The sequence below is a fragment of the Scatophagus argus genome, chromosome 20, assembly GCF_020382885.2.
Source record: "Scatophagus argus isolate fScaArg1 chromosome 20, fScaArg1.pri, whole genome shotgun sequence".
Taxonomy (NCBI): Eukaryota; Metazoa; Chordata; class Actinopteri; family Scatophagidae; genus Scatophagus; species Scatophagus argus.
Genome location: NC_058512.1, coordinates 7654844 through 7675652, shown reverse-complemented (window position 1 = coordinate 7675652; position 20809 = coordinate 7654844). Strand labels below are relative to the sequence as shown.

Genomic DNA, 20809 nt, shown 5'->3' with positions numbered 1-20809 from the left:
CTACTTTGTGTTTCTAGGACTTGTTTTTTCTCTTTTTGCTGTGGTAATAAAAGAGGTATTGGTATTGTTTTGTTATTTTGTATTACACTGAAGTTAAAAACTGGTATTGTAACAACCTTATTTTGTATGTACGAGACCTGTTTGCTTGCATACCTGAAATGTCTGTGCTGCCAAACCTCTGCATTAAAAACTCTGCTGACAGCACATTAGTTAGAATCGGAAAATCTGAATGTATTGCACTCATTCTGATCTCCTCTTGCTAATTTATAATTTAAATCAAATTTGACTTCAAACTATTTAATATCAAGATTTAAATCATTGCATTTAATCCATTACCAACTGACCATTCTTTATGTAACCCTCGTGTTTCAAATCACAAGATGCTTATTTTCAGATTTTTCCTAAAATCAAGAAAAAAAGGAAGAGACAGCACTGCTTTCCTACAAAGCTCCCTATCTGTGAAACCAATTTCTGTTACGATTAAGCTTCTCTTTTCACGGCCACAGGACTGACTCTTAAACTGTCCAGCTGAAGAGCAATGCGGTCTTTTCTCCCTCCTCTACACAGCACTGACACAGAAACCTTTCAACGGGAAACCAGTGAGGGTTTTCACTTAGTTGCTGCATTTTTACTCACTTTATCTGCTGTCTGTACGAGTGTGTACATGGGAAAGTATTTGTGCTCTGCTACTGTGTGTGTGCGTGGTTGTCATTTTATCTTTCAAATTCTAAACCAACACAGCGCTTCAACCAAGCAACACATGTGGCTGCTGCCTTTGTCTGTGTGTGTGTGTGTGTGTGCGGACACCATTCGAGTATTGCTCTTAACTGGCAATGGACAGCTGAAAGATATAACATGTTTTTGTGCTGAACAAAGACTCTGGACTTATTTCTTAGAGTGGACTGAGAAGCTAACTCCAAGGTCAGTGTGAAGAGGACAGAGAGTACGGTGACAGCTCTTCCTACATACATACTGTACATACTGGAGGGATAGTGACCCTGAAGGGTATCCTTTAAGTCACATATAAAACTGACAGAAGAAATGGAAACATCAACTTTTGATCATTTTGATTGATAGAATAGATAGATAGTTATTATTGTTGTTTTGAGTGTTTGGGCCTACAAGACTTCCATTTAACTTGAAATAAATAGTAGAAGGAAAGAGTAGTAGTGTCTATTAATTAAGATTATAATTTCATTTGAATAAGTAATATATATGTTGGAGATAAAAGTGTTCCCTTTATTGTTTATTTTTTTCACTAACTTCTCAACTTCTCATGAAAAGTCTTCATAAAGGGGATATTAGTGAAAGAACATGATCCACGCCCTTACAAACAAGTGCAACAAATTTATAACATCTAGTACATGCCATAGTTGAACAAGAATAGTGATATGTACTGGAAGGGCTATATGCAAAGCCCCATACCCAAAAGTATAGGAAGCACACTAGGTCAGATCTGTCTGGATTATTTAGAGGTACAAGACAAAATACAAATTTTAAATAACAGAAAAAATAGATGGTACTTTAAAACCTTTTGAAAAGCAGCTGTTTGAAAAAACAGCTGGGTGACACTGAAGGGGCTCCTTGCACCTTGCAATTCTTGAAAAATGTCAGACACAATGACCCCATCAAGAATGAAGAGTATAACAAAAATGGCAGTAAAAGCATATGAGAGGAGACCATCCAGAACTGCCCCTTGGGCTATTTCTCCGCGTAAGAGCCCATGGCTAAGTCTTCTCTCCCCACAGCACAAGGTGTATTTGTGTGACCATCCAACTGTGTCTTTGTGTATCTGCTCACTTCTCATCTCTATTCTTGGTCACACACATGCATGCATACACATACACACACACATATGCCAAGAACACCACCATCTCCCATGATGTGTCCACATAGTCACAGATGGCCAGCAGAAGTCATGCAATGGAGAGATGCACCAGAAGTGAAGGACTCACCTGAAGATCCTCTCTGGGGCCTGCTCTCCTGTAACTAAGTCATAGCCTTTCTCCAAGTTAGCGTATGGCCAGGGACTTGATGGCAGAGAGGAGGAAACAGCAAATCAAAAAAAGGAATATATATATATATATATATATATAAAAAATCTACTTGAAAATAACTTTATGTAGAGCTGACATAATTACAATTTTAAAGGAAAGTGTAAATGTAATACAGGATTAACATAATGTTTATTTTTTATTCAGAAATGAAAATACCGAAAAAAATTGAAATGTAAGCTCGAAACTAGCATTCCTCAGTTAGAATTGTATTTTGGATAAGATTACACTCAGCTGTTCCTCCTAATAAATCATATGGAAATGGAACCTTGATCTGGACTGAATCCAGCAGACGAGAGGTGGAGTTGAATAATAACGTGGGACCTTTAAATTGAACCAATGATTGATTGTCAGACAAGGTCAGAGTCAAAGAAAGGGCTCATTCCACTCACTTTTCACTCCCAGTAATTTCAATTATTACTATTTGTATTTCTTTATTTCTGCTCTCTATTTATCTGTCTCTCTGACTCTTTTGCCTTCACCTGATGTTTTGCTTCATTACACACTATAACAACTCTCCTACCTCTTTCTTCTATTTGTACTTTTGGACTACACCTTCAAAGTCTACTACCCCAAGTTAAAAGACCTTAGAGGTGCGTTTCCATGTTTTAGTCCATTACCTACGAATTGCTTACATTTTAAATTACAGGTGCCAATTTTTGAAAATACACTGTAAGTTATTATGGATAGATTTTCTACTTTGGTTTCCATTCATTTTAATACTCTGAACACACCAGCTTCTAGAAACTTGAAACACGCTCTGGATAGCTAATCCATCACAGTGAACAATTCACCTTTCTTTTATGTAAAGTTAATATGGTGTGATAATGCAGTTGGAAGTATGGGCTGGGAAACCAGTTGTCAGATCATTTAAATACAAGTGAGCTTTCAGAATTGGGTGGATGGAGTAGACAGGACTTACCCTTCGTTTCGACCCCAGTCGCTGCGAACGCAGAGGTGTTTATGGACAGGATCGGGGGAATAACCCTCATGACAGCTGCATTCTCCTGTGGTAGCGAGAACAAGAAGGAGCAGAGTGGCATATTTATTTATCTTCAGTGGCTCAATATATAACCATGTAAGTGACAGTGGCTTGCTCATTCATTAGAGATTTATCAAATAAGCAGTTGCCATGCTACCCAATCTTCCAGTTAATTCCTTTCCAATAACACAACTGGAGTACATTTAAAATGAAACCACTATCATTAGCTGAGCTATTTTCTGAAATATTTTATGAAACTTATAGGGAATCATTTTCTTGGATTGTTTGTCTTCAAGCCAACAGGTTTAAGTTGCATATTTCCACTATTAATATTTTTCCTCCTGGCATGATATGAACATAAGCTCCATTGTCAGGGTCTCAGTAAATAATGCTTTAAACAGTATGACAACATACATTTTGTACTGTGCAAAGGCTCGACAACGGAGCTCACCATCAGTCAGCACTGGCTCAAGTCCAGTGATTCAGTTGGCTGGAATCTGACAAAAAGCGATTGGGTTTCTTTGTCGCTCCCTGTATCATTGTGAGTCTTAACCATCCTCACTACTTGTCCTTGATACTTTTGTGTCTCAGTAGAAGATGTCCACTCAGCTCTCTACCCTCGACTGGAGACATTCAGACAGCAGCACGGCAGCTTGGTTTTGGTAGAGGAAGCTGCCAGTCATGCACCTCTCTGGCTAATGGTGATGCTCACCAGCCAAAGCTTAAGTTTAAATACCCATTGCTTTTTGTAATGTAACACGCAGGTCACTGAACAGCAATGTCAAAATACATTCTTTGACTGTTTATTAATTTCTGGAATTTCTGGAAATGTATTGCATTTCTTTCTTTTGGTATGTAGCTTCAACGGAAGCCATTTTAAAAGTATGGCAGCTCTAAGCTCTAAGTCTAGCATGTAACAATATACAGAAAATCTTCTGTAAAAAAAAGACATTAATTGGACTAAAATAATACAAGAAAATAGTTTTGAGTTTTTTGTTTTCATTTAGCTCTATATAGAGATTATCTTTGAACGCTGTAAAAAAAAAAAAAAGTAGTACTGTGATCCTCAAATAAAACAGAAATATTAAAACTGATACTTAGATTTCTTTCAAGAGTCATGCCCATTTATGAAAACTATAAATAATAGGAGGGAAAAAGACAGAACTGCTTCATAGTGTCATGTATGGTAGATAAAATATTTAGAATACACTGCATGTGTAATGCCTTCTAAATGGGTAGATGCATTTGCGAAATCTGAAGTCACTGATAGCTTTACCAACTTTTCTTTAGCAGTGTTTCAAAAATAAATACTACTGATCCACTTTCTGTTGACCTATGTGGAGGCATAACACTGGAAAAATGTGTAATGGCCACCTAGGCAACATCATTCACATTTTATCACCAAGTGTTTAATAATTTACTGGTTGAGTTTAAAGCTTCAAGATCACTCATGGAATGATGCACCACCACCGCCAGACAAGCAATAGATGTTTTTGTTTGCTTGTAGCTATTCCATTTGCCCTCACTAAATAGAGAGCAAGAGCTCTTGTAATGGCTGTGCTTTGAAATGTGGATGTAAATAAAAATTCAAATACCTATTTCAAATAAAAGTTAAATGTAGAACTGTTTTCTGACCTTTTACCTCTATGGTTAAGATTTGGTTCAGCTTTGTTGGGGTTAGGAAAAGATCAAGATTTGTGTTAAGGGGACTTTCATTGTAACAGTTACAATAATAACCTCTTGATTAACATTAGAGAATGTCCCAAGGTGAAGGAAACCAACTTTGACGGTCAGTTGGAAAAGGGTAAAAAACATGACATTTTGTTGACCACTCTGATCCACCCATACTAGCATCACGTCACATTTCTTCATCCATTTCCATTGTTTGCTAGAGGGCTTTACCACTCGAATATAAAGATATACTATTCTTGGAACATTCTAGAAACACTTGTCTTCCCCTGCTTTGGAAAATCTCCTTTGTGTTTTATACTGTGAGCCCATTAAACATGTATCCTGTTCATATAACACACTGTATTCACACATATATACATACCCACACCTTCCCAGTGCTACTCTTACATACACATTTAACCCCATTATACCAGTTATATTTAATTAATCCTGACTGCCAGAGGCAGTACTTAATAAAATCCATCTTGCACATGTGCAGTCAAGTCACATGTTACCAGTTACATGCTGGAGAGGTAGGCATTTTCATTTGTAGGCTGTTAGTGCTTAGGCTAACAATAGTGCCCCAATATGAGGTTTTTTTTTCTTAAATATGGAATGGGGAAAATTTACATAGCAAGCTCTGAGTTGCTGGTAAAAATGCCTGACTGCACCTCTGATTTATTGGAGAGGAGAGATGGGAGCAGGCTGCATGAGGAGCATCACTGTCAAGATGGTGCTTTCTGCTGACAACTTTTACACTCGGCTTGTGCTTGATTCAGTAAGAAACATCTCACAATGCATTCCCTTGATTCCCTTTTGTATAATGTTTATACCTTCATGTATTTATATTAATATAAATAACATCAAGGATATATTTTCTATGCCGTTAACAGATCCTCACCCCAATAACACCCCAATATTTTCTGACATCTCAATTCTTCATCGATACCAGAAAAAGAAAAAGACAAACACATTTTTTGAACTGTCTGTGCAATTCAAAATCAGTGCAGTAACTGTAGGGACATTTGAATGAAAATTGATTATATAATATTGTAACCAATAGAGACAGCAAATATTTGAGCATGCACGAGTCATTGTATCACTACAAAGAACATATACTGTAGATATGTTATATATGTTTCGCTGTGACTTGTGTCTTCACTAGAATGTTTTGAATGAGAATTGCTGGGTCCTAACATAACACCATGGAAGAAAACCCTGGTCAACAGTTACTGTGGAAACGAAAGGGTGGAATTCGAAACAGTGAACCAGAAGCTTTAATTTTAGCTTCAGCTTTGATCACAATTATAAAGCAAACCCGTCCCGTCCTGTTTCATCTTGGCTGCTGAGGCGATGTTTGTCTCGTACTGGCTCCTGTGATGTTGCAGCAGTGTCAAAAGGCCAAAATACTTTTTTATTTTTTATATATTTTTTTAAATGTACAATTCAATATTTCAATATTAACAACCCACTGCGACTTTGCAAAATACAACCAGCCTCTTATTCACAGTGACAGATTGTATTTATCATCTGAATAAGATATTAAAGAAGCTGGTCTTGTCAGGAGTGTCCACATAATGTAATTAACAATAGAAAGACTGGCAAATGTATTAAATGGGATAAGAAAGTAATCACACTTCAGTTAAGTACGGATAATTGATTTATGTATTTGGCTTATGCATAAGTACACACACATGTGTTGTACAGCCAAATGTGTATAGGCCTGAACGCTGCAGTGGGACACATTTACCAAATCTTTTACACCTTTTCAATCTGAGACCCACCTTGCAAGTAATCAGTGAAATGCGGCTCTTGCCTTTATGCAAATGCGCTTAAGGGAGGATCAAGCAATTAACAGAGAGAGATATGCCTGGTTGATTACAAATTCTGCTGGATTAAGTAACCTTTAGACAACTTGCAAGAATCAGCTTTGTGTGGCGGTTTCTCCGTCTCTAAAGACTTGGTTCAGATATGGTACAGGCACGGAGGTTGTATTTGAGGAGAGAAACTTAAAGTGAGTGTAGTCATTCTTTAGAAAACTCAGTGATGACGGACAGGTGAGTGTGCCACAAGAATATGTGAAGAGGACGTGGGCTGATTTAGATAATAATAATAAAAATCTTTATCTTAAAAAGAAAAATCCAGTAAGGAGGAGATGGAGGGGTGGTGACTTTAGTCATTAAACTTGAACCTCACTGAGTTGCCAGTGTACTATGACAATTGGACCTTTTTACATTTACAGTGGAGTTAACTTGGGATTCTAAGGAGATATCATTCATACCAGTGCCTTCCATCTGCTATGCTGAGTTTGGACCAGTTGCTGATGTGGTGCCTTACTGATTCATTTATTTTTCATAAGCAATATGTTCTTTTATGCGTGCTTCCATAATTCCATTTTCAAAATGGAGTTAAATTTCAAAAGGAGTTAATTTAATGGCTCCCAATGCATTGAATTTGCATACTTGTTGAAGTGCAGTGCTCGCATATATTTTACCTAGGCAGAGTTGCACTTTCGTTTGTTTTACAATGTCATTACTTTGTTGATGATAATTTGTATTTTAGCATCAAAACATTTTATTTTCTGCTCTTTGTAATCTGAAACGAATCTCCTGCTTTAATAAACCATATGTTTGTTTTAGGCAAAGTGCAAATGGGATGTTTTCATCAGGGAAGTCTGCCCGAGTTAGGGTGCTGAGAGAAAGAAATTTGACCCTCATTGTTTTTGCATTTGAATGGACAAGATAATTTAATAGTACTAACAGTTATTAACAACATTTCAGAACATTTTACACCGCAACAGACAAAAGTGAAAAATGTTTGATTGTTATAAACACAACATTTAATAAATACTGTCAATAAGTGAAGCACTTTTTTCCTTTTTAATTAATTCATGTAACATTTTAATAATTAACCATTAACAGTTTAGCTGAACAATTTGAGCAGCCTAATTAGTAATTTAAACTATTTGATTTAAATGATTAAACGCTGGATGAGAAAAGTGATTTGGGGAGATGGTTGTTTGTTTCTGTAACTATGCTATCTTTGCACAGAGATCAATAATGTGGTCTGGGGTGAGACTAAGTGCAGCTGAGTCAGCAATGGAGCAGTAGTCACAATCTTCATAAACCACATACAGGAGGATCCTTAAGAGGCGTTGGTATTTGGTCTCTTTCCTTTACAAAACCCTGAACTGAAGAGCAGGCAGGGTGATGTAAATCCCCTGAAAAGCACTGGGATACTCCTATTTTTTTTTCATATGTACAAGCCTGGCTGGAGTTGAAGGTTAGATCAGGTCTGTACGTGTAAGCTGCAGACTGTGTTAGTTATGATAACTTGGTTTCATCTGATAATAGCTGCTGCTTCTTCTGGAAACAGAGTTGAAAGAAAGATATGCAAAGAAAGACAGCAGTAGTGGCTGTCCTCACATCCTGGAAATGAGAGTATTTCCAGGTGTTCAGAGCTCAACGTCACACAAGAGTTGTTTTTATAGCAACAGTATGACTAGCATACTAGCACTGAGCTGTACCCTTGGCTGAAGTTGTCAGGTGGCCTGAGATTCTGACTCGGCTGTGCATAAAGCCTGTTCAGCAGTGCCAAAAGTTATGCTTGACTAATTAAGACATGCTGTCGGCCTAATTTAGAGCTAATCACCTGTGATTGAAAATGACCATTTGATGACAACAATTATCTCACTGTGCTTCCCTTTCCTGTGACATTCCAGCCAGGTTTCTACACACACACACGCAAAAACAAGCTGATACTGCACATGGGGATAGTATCATCTAGTATAAAGGCCATATCATAATGCCAATGCTATTTGTCACTATCACGTCACCACTGTGTCATCGTTCTGTGCCTCGCTGCTCTCTGACTCTAACTATGCTTTCATGCTTTTGTTCTAACTTAAAGGCCAAAAATGCAAAACAGCTCAAGTGGAAATCACTGGAGGCCCAACATAATTTCTCTTCACTCTTTTCTCTTCACTGTATAACCAGCCTCATGTTACAAATGACGTGTTTCATTATGTTGATTTCTAGTATATCACCAAGGCCACACAAATTATTTTCACATTTCAAGGTTCTGGGTATGGGGACAGTAAAGAGTTATTGTAGTTCTGATAACAATATGAGTTTGTTATAAATTTTCCAGGAGAACAGTTATTCTGCCCAAGGACTTTGAGCAGAATGGCTTAGTAGACTCAACATAAATGTTTTGTCATAGGAGTATGTGTGTGCTTGCGCACATGCAAGCGCTGAATGCACTGAATGAAAGGATAGAGCAAGGCTATATGTTCAGTCCAGCATTTTCAGTTCCAATTAGGTGAGGCTGAAAGGAGCTAGGGAGACATTATTTCAAATGAGGAAAACAAAAGCAGCCAAGGAAATTCAGAGGTCTTTATGAGGTTAGTTATGATGATAGATGGAAAGGTGCTGGGGGTAAACTATGGGCATATAACTATTTGAGACAGTACAAGTTGACTAACAATCACATAACTGAAGTTATACTATAAGAAACGTTAACTCGAGTGATAACATTCTATTAAAAATATAGTCACCTCTTTTCCAGCTATAATGTTATGCATTGCATTGTACATCCAACCTATTTGCGGGGGCATTTTGTTACAATCTAAGAATCAGGACACAATTGCCTTATCAGTGGTTGCAAAGGCAGTCCATGGCCCAAGGCCAGTTATAGTCAGCTAGATCCCAAGCAGCTATCAGGTAATAGAAAGAGCATCATGCCATTAATCCATTAAACTCAATGCTAGAAGTTATTAGCAGTGAGTGAAGGTGATGGCAGAGAGGACTGATTACCCTTAGGAAAAAAAACTTGCCCTAGGCCATCATTCATTTGAATGATGCAAACCCACAGTGTGCTATATTTGTAATTAAGAATAGCATTTGTTTATTTTGTTTGTTTGTTTTTATTTTTTGTGGTTTTGCACCTCCCTGTAACCAACAATATACTTTAAAAAAAAAGGCACTGGTGTGCACATGAGCTTTTCCGAGCATATCTGCTGTATTCTGCCTATTTTACTATGGGTAAGCTGGACATTTCACAGGAACATGTTGTGGCAATCCAAGAAATTTATAGTTGTCCAATGGCAAGCAATTCCAATCCACTGACAGGTTACAATCAATCCACATGTGGATATGTCTCGGGGAGTGTTTTGTGTTTTCCATGTTTAAACAAGACTTGTCCAGACAGGTGTTGTGCCATCACTTGTACGGGGGGTAAAACACCCACTTTCACATTGCTTATTGTTATAGCCAGAATAGCAGCACGCTCTGAAGGCTAAGTGCACATATAGCAGTGTAGGTGGACTTTTCTTGCCTGTGTGATTTACCCTCTAACATTTCACAACCAGTTGTTCACCCTATTGTTGTAACTGCAACAAAGGTTCCTGGATGAAAGGATTGTTTCAGGCGTGCCATCTTCAGAAACAATGTGTGCATGTGTATGTATTATGGTTGAGTGCAAATGTGCAGGTGCTATAATGCATGGTAGAGGACAGTGATGGAAATAAAATAGAAAGCTCTTTGAAGAGCACCTTTAATTTTGTTGCTGGATGGATGTGTTTGCCCTGAGACAGCATACTTCAGTTTTTGTGAAGTGCTTCACATACTACAGCTACACCATTATTTACTGATCAAATAATCTTACTGCTGAAAAGGACAGATGAAAAGAGAAATAAATCGAGAGAGACAAGGAGACAGAAGGAGACAGAAGTACTAATAAAGTGAGAATTCGGAATGTACTGGGGTCTGGATAAGTAAATGACATTAAATTACTGATCTCACTATGTAAAAACGTGCAGTGACTGATGCAAGTGAATGCGGTCCGAAGGGTCCATAAACACAAACGTGCCAACTCCATCTTTGGCATCTTGATATGTACTGACTGAGTCGAGCGTCTGGAGCTCTAATACATTATGCAGCAGCTCTCAACATGCCCTTGACCAGGGTGACATAAATTTCACATACATTACAGATGTAATCCATTCTAATGAGCTTTGACTTTATCTAGTTGGGAACGAAATGCACAAGGGAGTTACACCACTCATGGGAAAGATAAACATCATCAAGCTGCATGTTCTGCTTTTGTTGGTATAGTTTTAATGTCAGCAAAAATAGGCGCAAAATTGTTCGAGTTGATTGTTTACATACTGCAGTGGAAGCTGGCGATTATTTACCTTGATGGGCAAACAGGCACTGAGGGCTTCTGCTTACACACTAACAATGTTGTTTACAAGCTTGGTGTACTGAGCTTGGACTCCAACTATATAAGACTGATACATTTATTCAGAAACTGAATAAGAAAAGCCGACACACGCCACAGGCTCAGCTTGGCCAAATCCATCTTTCCTTCTCAAGCAGAAAGATCCTCTACAAAACAAACCTTTCAAGAACTGTGTACTTTTATTTTGTTGTAATATCATGTTAAATATGTGTGTTTCAAATATGATAATACATACATACATTTAGCATTTTACTGCTATTGAATTCCTGCCATTTTTAACTTACATGTGCACAAACCAGCTCTATGAGGTTCCTCCAAAGACATTTTTCAGTTCAGAAAACTCTGAAAACATAACAGTAACCCGAAGCTAAAGAGAACATCCTCTCTCTTCATTCTGGATACTGCAGTCCTTGCAATTATACCAACATAAAAGAGGGTGAGTGCCTGTATTTTCCTCCGATTTCAACAAGTTCAGCATTGCATGAAATATGCTTGAACTGTGTCTAAAAAACAAGAATTTCAAGTTGACTCACTGTCATGCTATTACAATTATGTTAAAGTTTTCATCAAACATATAAACATATGAATCATTTGAAACATATGAAATATTTTTTTGCATACTAAACTAAGTCATGCTTCATGAATGTCAGTGAAACACAATGTAATCAGTCAATGTAATCAACCAGCATGAGTTACTGATTCCAGTAAATTACAGTTATTGCACAAAATAAAGGGGAAAAAAAATTCATGAAATGCTGCGAAATTATGTGATTTACTCAACAAACGCCCCAGTATGTGCATGTGTGTCTGCATGTGTGCATAGACTAACCTGTCTCCTGATCGCAAATCTGCTCGCAGGGATCGGTGGCCCTCTGGCCGCAGTAGTCCTGGATCCACTGTGTGGACGAATTTGTCTGATAGTAGAGGGTTAGCTTGGCTGGGTTTAACCAATTAGAAACATCCAGGAAGCTGCCCATGCTTACCACAAAACTACTTCCTGAAAAAAAGAAAACACGACACAAAATTATTAATTATTAAAAAAAAAAAAGAAAAAAAAAAGAGGGTTCATTGTTTGGTATTTTTAAAAACCACTACTGCTGGTTCTGTTGCAAAATCAATTGAAAAGTAGCTAATTCTTTTGTTTTCACTGTAATTTTAATTCCCCATCCGACCAAGCTGAATTTAAATGAGAAAATTAAGACCTATAATGTGTGTACTGATGGGATTTCCGTGGTAATTGCAGTAGAGGGGCTAAAAGAGTTCCATGAGTCAATCAGTAAATGCTATGCTCATTGACGCTGACTTACCTTCCTTTCTTACTGCTCCCAGACCAATCGTTAAACTCTGATCACTGAACAAGATTATCCCTAATTGATGCCAATGACTTTTGCTTCCAAAGAGAGCTGTGAAGAGATTGTGCCTCAGCTCTCTGGTGAGCACAAAGACCCTGACACAGCTATATTGTGTGTATAATGCTGGACTGTCTAACATAAATTTGTGGTACACAAAACAGTTAAAATAAATTTCTGTGTCAGAGTGAATTGAAAATGTACTGCAACTGCCAGGCTAAAAAAAGATTCACGCATTTATTCTGTTTTATGATTTGATGGTGGTCTCCAGGCTGCCTTTTTTAGAGGATTAATACACATGGAAAAGCTAGCAATCAAAACTGACTCACTCAAACCTACAGGGCCAATGCCCTGCAGTAAAATACACAACTCAGAGGAGAAATACCCCACAAAGAATGTTCTGCACTTACACTATTTGTTTTTTTTCTTTCTTTTTTCAACATTTTAAGTGTTCCAAATTCCAGAATAGACTAACATTGGCTTCCGCCTACACACATGAAGTCACCAGATGCTTCTTTTCATTTGACAGGAAAATGTTACACCAGGACAGCTACACACAGCCTTTAAAAATACACTCATAAGTTTTATTTCCTGACTATGAAGAAGAAGAATCAGCTTTATTGACAGTATATATATTTTTACATACACACACTGAATTTGTCTTCTGTATTTAACCCATCCTTAGTTGAACGCACATGCAACACCCAGCAAATCACATGCAGTGAAACACACACACAGGAGCAGTGGGCAGCATCAAGCGCCTGGGGAGCAAATTGGGGGTTAAGCGGGGGGGTTAAGGGCACATCAGCCAGCTAATTTGGCGGGGGGGCATTTGTCGCATTTATCACTCCACCACACCCAAATTTTTCCTGCCCGTGCAGTTGGGGAATCGACCCGGTGACCCTCCGATCACAAGCCGCTTCCCCAACCTCTAGGCCACGGCTGCCCCACGGCTACGAGTATATGCCTCTCATCTAGTATGGACCAATTACAGGCCTGCTGTGTTGCTTTAAATTAAATACTGTATTGCTTGTAGACATTGTTCTGCTGTCCATACAGCATGGAATGAATTAAAACTGAAGTACATCAACCTCAAACAGTGAAGGCATATGTGAGTGATCTATATGATCCATATGGGTCAATATAGGTTAAAATGTGAGTGTGCCTGAAATTTAAATCATGATAAAGCATTAGTAATTATTGACCACTCCACTGAAAATGAAGTACCAGTACCCAGCAAAATGCCAAAAAGCCTGAACTACACAAATAATTCTCCAGTGGGGAACCCTAAAAGCATCTCTCAGGTTAGGCTGACCAAAGGTGAGCACAACAAGTCAATTTTCTGTACAACTGCAGTTTAGTGGACAGAATTGTCAGCAGACAGCATTTGCTGAGTGAGTAGAGAAATCTAATGGCTTCAGCACACACAGCAAGGAGACAATTGTTAGATTATAGGTTGGTTTCTAAGAGACCTGTGAAGAAACCCCTCCTGAGCAGTAAGAACATCGCTGATTGCTGGCAATTTTGCCATGCATGTTGTGAACTGAGGGCAGAAGACTGGGGAAAAATATTTTGCTGGTTTAATCCCCTTTCAGCTGTTTTTGGAAACAGAAAGAATTGCACAACTGTGCCTTGGTGACAGTGATAATAAAAGAAACTGTGCAAACCTAGCTGTTGTTTTTCTATCAAGCAACTGTTCCCTGAAAAACAGCAATTTACACTGAGTGACACATTAATATTACAACGTATTTATTATGTATTTATTGATTAGGTTTTTTTTTTTTATTATTTAAACTTTTGCATTGCTGTTTTTTTTTTTACAGTCTTCTAATGTATGGTTATGACAATGAGATACATTATAAGCCACATAACTGAATGAAAGATTTTTCCTAAATTACAGATTTATCTGTTTGCTAAATTTTATTACCACTTTTGGACTGTTATTTTATTTTATTTATAACCACCCTCTGAGTGTCTTTTCTGTCATGAAATTAAAAGCACTCCTTAACAGACTCAATACTAAAGATATATGTATAAAAAAATCCAATGATTCACTTCACACTGTGAAGAGCTAAAATGAGAATATCGTCAGAATTAGTAAAGAAAATATTAAAGGCCCATGACATGCATATAAATCTTATTAACCTCAAAGAGATATCTTTAGTTCCACCCATATTTTATTTAGGAATCTGTCATGATGTTGACTAAATAGAATTGCTATTTTGCATCCTCTGTCTCAGTTCTTCCTGCTACGTACCTACACATTAACTTGTTGTTGTGTCTTGTGTTGTCTGTTTGTTTTCCATGTTTGTTTGTCGTCTCACCTGTCTACTAGTCGCCTCTGTTGAATTTACTCACTCTGATGACCTGACAGCATCACCTACCTGCTCCTCTACCTCCTGTCACTCTTTATTTCCCTTGTATACAGTTGTTTATAGAGGTCAGCTCACGTCTTGTGTGACAGTTCATATGTGTTGCCTTGAAGACATTATGCTCCTTTTTTTCAGCCTGCCTGTTCCTGTTGTGACCTAACTTATTTATGCATGGCTTGCCAGTTTGGATTTGCTTTGTTTGTTTATCTGTTGGATTTTGTTTGTTTGTTGTTGTGACTGCCTGCCTGCTGCCGACTGTACGCCTGCCAGACCAATGGCTTAAGCCGCCTTTCATCACATCTGCTCTGCCTCAGGTGTCTGTTTTTCTGAGGCCAATTCCAGTGCACACAAGTTTGCAGAGAAACAACAAAACTAACTGTTAAAAGTCCTGCTTACAGCCCCTTCAGGGCGGGTTGCTCATGTTCACCCCACAATAAAAAAATGCCTTGTGAAACACTCATCATACAATTGGTTTTCCAGTTCTTGGGGCCTTATCTGTAGCAGGGAGACAAAGTTAAATTTTCCCCAAGAGTGGAAATAAAGGAAAAGCCATAATAGGGTCATTAAAATTAATATAATTCTTTCAGGATCCTGTATGTCCAAGGAAAAATTCCTGTCCAAGTGTACAATTTCTGATATCTTCAGCTAAAAGTCAAATGTCAGCTTCAGGAGCAACACAACTTTTAAGAAAACTCAAGTGTGTAAGTGAATATTCTGCGTACTACTACTCCGTTGGTAGTGGTAGAGCAAGGGTCAGGCTATTATCATTCTCATTCAGGCCATATTCATTCTCACATGGCCATATTAAATTTCACAGCTTCAACATTATTATTATCATCATTATGGATACTCAAAGGAGCTCATGAAAAAACATTTTCAAATTCTTATCCGAAAATTAGAATGATTTTTTTTTTCTGTGAAGCTCGATCACACGCGAATGTTCCAATCGGGATTCTAAATTTCTGCATAAACTTGTCATAAATAGCTTGTTTCAGCCTGAGGGATGCCACCTGTTCGTAAAAAGGTGCTCATTTGTGAAATCCGATCGCCAGCATAATTGACGGCTGTAATATTGAGGATGAATATTCACGGGCAAGTTTAATCTGCAGAGGTTTCACCAGAGTCTGAAAAGAAGAATTTCACACCACAGAGATTCAATCCCATGCTGCCGGAAATCAACAGACAAAATGGTGCAAATGCAAAGTTTTCCATGACTAATATGAGAGGCAATCAAGTGATGTCAGCTGGGAGAATATTACAGCCTGCAGTAGGTGATGTTACACTGTCAGGTGTTAGATGAAGATCCTGTGCAAAGACCCCGAGGCAGCTGAGAATCTTTTTGTATCATTATTTAGCTCTAAATTCATTCAGATTAAGGTATTATAATTCATAACTCAAATTACTGTTTTTCTGCCCTGTGGAAAAGAATATCTCTAGGCCTACATAACTCACACGAGAATTACTTACCCAGGAGAAAATCTTACGTAACATAAAACTATTGGATGCTACAAATTCTCCCCAATCATTTGTATGCGCCCCAAGTCTGTTCATACAAAATTAAATAACTGTTGAACTGGACATTTAAATCAAAGTAATAGTACCTAAATAAATAAACAAACAAATAAAGCTTGTGTCTTTAAAGTAAATTGGCTTACATCATCTTCATCTTAGATGTAGTTTCACAAAACACCGTGGAAGCTGAAGTTTTGCATACTCTTGCATTTCTATTGCGTGTCCATTTACTCATAAACTGATGGTGTGTGGGCAGACTAGAAATGAAGCCCTGGTGACAAGAGCACCTGATCAACTGATATGTGAATGCAGAGCTTTCAGACAAATACAATCATTAGTTGAATTGCCTCAGCTCCTCACTCCCTCTCACTTCACTTAACTCCTCGCACATTTTCCCTATTGGCTTCTCTTACCTCCCAGTGAAGTTTACACTGCGTTTTTTTGCCGACACGTAGACCCAATATAATTATCCCACAGACAACAAGGAATTTAAAACAGACTCAGTAAGAGGACTTTGATGCCTGTTTACCCATACCTACATATCTGATTATGTTGAGTTTACATTTATTTTGCAAATATTTTATTTACAGTCCCCCTGCCAGCATGTAAATAGACAACAAACAGCATTAACAATTCAATTTGTCAGAAAAAGCAATAGTCCAGGTTCTTTCTTGATAATGTTTTTACTTTAAAGGGTAAAGCTTATTTGTATGCCATATACAGTCATCTTGTTACATGGCATAAAGAAACCTTGAAGACATTATTTGAAAAAAACATTTTGTCATTACAAATGAAAAGGTGCAAACATGGAGAATCAATCTACAACATGCAGTCGCATGTAATAATGTCTGCACACTGAGAGCTCCCAGTTCAAAAACAGTTGTTTGAGCACATTGCTCTTCGTCAGTCACATGGCTCAAAATTTGGGCATTTACAGTGATAATAAATACTTTTTTCACTTTCACTGTGAAGAATATATTGTCCTTATTTTTGGTCATCTTTTGGGTCTAGCACGTGATTTACTTTTTGCTGAATAAATGGCGTCTTTTGCACTTTTCGGCACTGACACCGAAAAGCTTTGAAACTGGAACCCACAAATCATCGTCCAGGAGCCGCAGATTTTACGGCAAGCCATTTGTACTAAGTGGAGGGAGCAGAAGAAGCATGTGGAGCTGTCTCTGGCTCATTGAGTGTTCCTCCTAACAAGAAAAACTATACAAATCACATAGAATTTTTCATCGCTCAATAACAACGTGTACCTACTCGACAGTCATCTCCGCACTATGCTGTTTGAAGGACGACTGTATCCAATTATGGTTACGAAACAGAGGTGTACCATGATGGATAGTGGCTATTATGATAACATGCTCAACAAATCTATATCCTTCTTTTAGCTTTCACGAAGGTCAACATTGCCCAAAGGTGAAGTACAAAATATACTGCTGCAATAGCTATATGTGTGTCACAAAACTGTGACACGCTGAGTTTAATGGGTTTATTGTCAGTCACCAACCTTTTTCCTTTAACTGACTGTCTGTCAGCTGGATAGAGATCATTCAGCAGAGATCATGAGAGAGAAATATAGGAGATTCTGGGTTTTTCACAGTGCATTAATGGAACTTATATACGGCTAACTGGGCAAAATGATTTTTTTAGGACATTCTGTTAGTTAAACATTTTGCTAAAGTCTAATGAATGTGCTGCACTTACCATCCGCGACAAAATGCTCGGGCACATGGAGGGTAACCTTGACAGTGAGAGGGCAGGAATCCTGCGTAGCATAGACAATGGCAATGACACATGTGCTGATGGTGATCAACGTCAGAGTGACCTTATTCAGAGGACTGTGCGGGTGGCCTAGAGGTAGAGAAAAGAGAAGAAAGTAAAAGTGAAGTGTATGACAGAAGCCCCTTTGTTTTGATCAGGCTCTCAAACAGATAACAGTATGTGGACATCCCCTATCAAAAGTGACATGTCCCTACATTTGCTCACAGGAAGATCATCCACCCAGACACAATCCTACAACTAAATCATCCAATTTTGCAGTATTTTCTGTTGAAGGTACCTTCTCTAAGCCTCCCTCAATCCTTGAAAATACATTTAATTGTACTCTTCATTTATGAATTTAACCAAGGTTTGAGTTTGGCCTGAGTATGTAAAGGATGACTTAGAATAGCCAACCTTCCGCAGAACAGCCCAGAATCATTTGCAGGGGTGATATATGATCTTATTGCGACTGACAGGGTTATAGATTGGTTGTTTTGGTTGCCCTTTGGCTCTGTCAGGGCTCCGATTTCTAAGTCAGGATATAGGGAATTAAATTAGCCGCTTAACCTCTGTCTACTGATATTTATCATGGGAGGCATGTTGAAAGGAGGCTTACTGGGAGGTGATAAGGATAAGGTAGTAATAGCGCTGGTTTAAAAACACTGTTTAAACTATTCTTGTATCCCTCTTCCAAGCAGTGGAAGTTGGGTAAACTCAGGTGGCAGCAGAATTCTTGTGTTGTTTAAGTGTTATTAGAAGAGTGGATACCTCAGGAAAAACAGAGCCACACACAATTTCGCGTTTTACATTTTCCAGTGGCAGGGTGTCTCTCCGACTAAAGTGTGCCTTTATCAGTCACATGTGTGATTCACATGTGTGAATCGTCAGATAGAATAACATACTATTATGGAAACACTATTATTGAGTTTAATCAGCAACCTCCTATACTGCCAGTGACAGGAGACTCCAGTGAATCTTAGTGAATCTTTGCAAGAAGAGAGGTGCTGCTCAAGGTCGAAACCAGGGAGACTAAGTTACCCATACTGAATCACAAGCCACAAATTTGTAAAGGGACAGGAGCAACAGCTTTCGACAGCAAAAGTGGCAGAGCAGCTAATCCCTTTGGGGTGTGGGTAGTGTCACTCGGCTTGTGAAGGGGTCCCTCAATTACTATAAAAGCCTACTGAGTAGACAAAAGCATGTACACTCACGATGGCGAGTACTTTGTGGCCACAAACCAAAACACCTGGTTCATCCACACACTCATTCACGCACAGAAACAACAGCCATGTAGATAAGTGAAGGCAAAGTAACAAGCAGCTACAAATGCGGAGGGCAACCTTAACCAACCTTGTTAACTTGTTAAATTTTATCCTTTTATTTATTTTCCTCTGCCCATCTTCTAGAGAAAGGACAATCTTTTTACACAGGTTGTTACTTTAACACAGCCATGAGTTTAATGTCCTTCCTATTGTGAGTCCTTGTGTCCTTTCTAATAAAATCTAAGTGAGAGATGACACAGTTTGGACAAGGACCCTTTTACTTTGTGGACAATCGACAATTTGCTTTGATTAATTGCATTTTTAAAGTCCCACAACAATATATATGCTATCACCATGATTGTGCGCAAGCAATTCGGAACTAAATTAATCCTATGAAGCTTATAAAGGCAATTTAAGAGCCCTTACTGTGTTCATAAACGTGGGCTTATGAACCTAACCCCAAGTACACAAAAGGCTGCATTTAAACGATGAAATAAACCTGACTAACAAACATTTTTGTAGAATCTGCAAGACCTTATACAGAGGCTCAATATCAATCTCATCCACCCAACTGCTCAAAACTAATAATTAAAATGTAGAGGATAGGTTTGGGGTGCATATAACTGGTACGCAGGTACGCATGCGTGATAACATGATAACGTGCATACCTGCGTGCCAGTTATGTGCACCCCTGTATATAACTCAAAATTAAGTCATCACCTTGTACTGCTACACAGAACTATCTTGACAAAAAAGTGTTGTTTAGCCTTGTAAAACTTGTTAATGTTTTGATTCCTTGGATGTAACTCCTGCTTCCCAGAACTGTTGCTGCACCTGAAGTATTTTTTCTGTCAGCCAGGAACTGCAGATTTAGACATTAGATGAGAGGTGGGTATACGCCAGTTCATCACAGGGCTGACAAACAATGACTCACACTGACATTCACACCTGACAACAGGTAAATATGAATCACCAATTAAATTAACTTGCATACCTATGGACTGAGGGAAGAGGAAAAAGAAAATATGCATGACATTTCTTTCTTCACTGACATAGTGCTATGTGGTAATGAACTATAGGGATAGTAGGAAATAATAAGATCACATTGATTTCCATATTTTTTAATCACTATATGGACACCCAAGTGAGCACACAGGGACTAATTCTCTGTTTCGTTTTCTCCAAGTCACTCACTCATGTACACACAAATGCAAAATCCACATACAGTCCTCACTATGACATATCACTGCATGGTTAAGGGAAGTTAAATTCATGCTTCCCATCAAAGTAATTTGACTCAGCTCTGCTCATCACAGGGCCTCCATTTACATCAGCTCATATATCTGCTTTGAATGTCATTGAGCTGTGCCACAGAACAGCAATTTAAACCCCACAGGGAACGTGCACACCGCCTTCTAACTTGCAGCTATGCTACCAAGTCTAGAAATGTGTAGCCTCATTTCACTCTGCTATAGGTTGCCCTTCTATTACTTTTCCTCATATTCAACCAGTGTAAGGTATGAATTAATTTGTTTTTATTTTATTGCCTTCTCAGCAGTTTGCAGTGGATCAAAGTGTCCCTTCTTAATGCATTTAAAAT

General features: G+C 38.2%; 1 protein-coding gene across 1 annotated transcript in view; it reads right to left on the bottom strand.

Moving 5' to 3' along the window:
- Positions 1-20809, bottom strand: part of LOC124051469 (astrotactin-2-like) — a 237289-nt gene that overhangs the window by 114989 nt on the left and 101491 nt on the right. The window contains exons 6-9 of the mRNA XM_046374872.1: positions 17891-18037; positions 11777-11944; positions 2977-3061; positions 1956-2030 (exon numbers count right to left, since the gene is read on the bottom strand). Coding sequence (XP_046230828.1) covers positions 1956-2030; positions 2977-3061; positions 11777-11944; positions 17891-18037 — 475 coding nt within the window. The remainder of the gene's footprint in view (positions 1-1955; positions 2031-2976; positions 3062-11776; positions 11945-17890; positions 18038-20809) is intronic.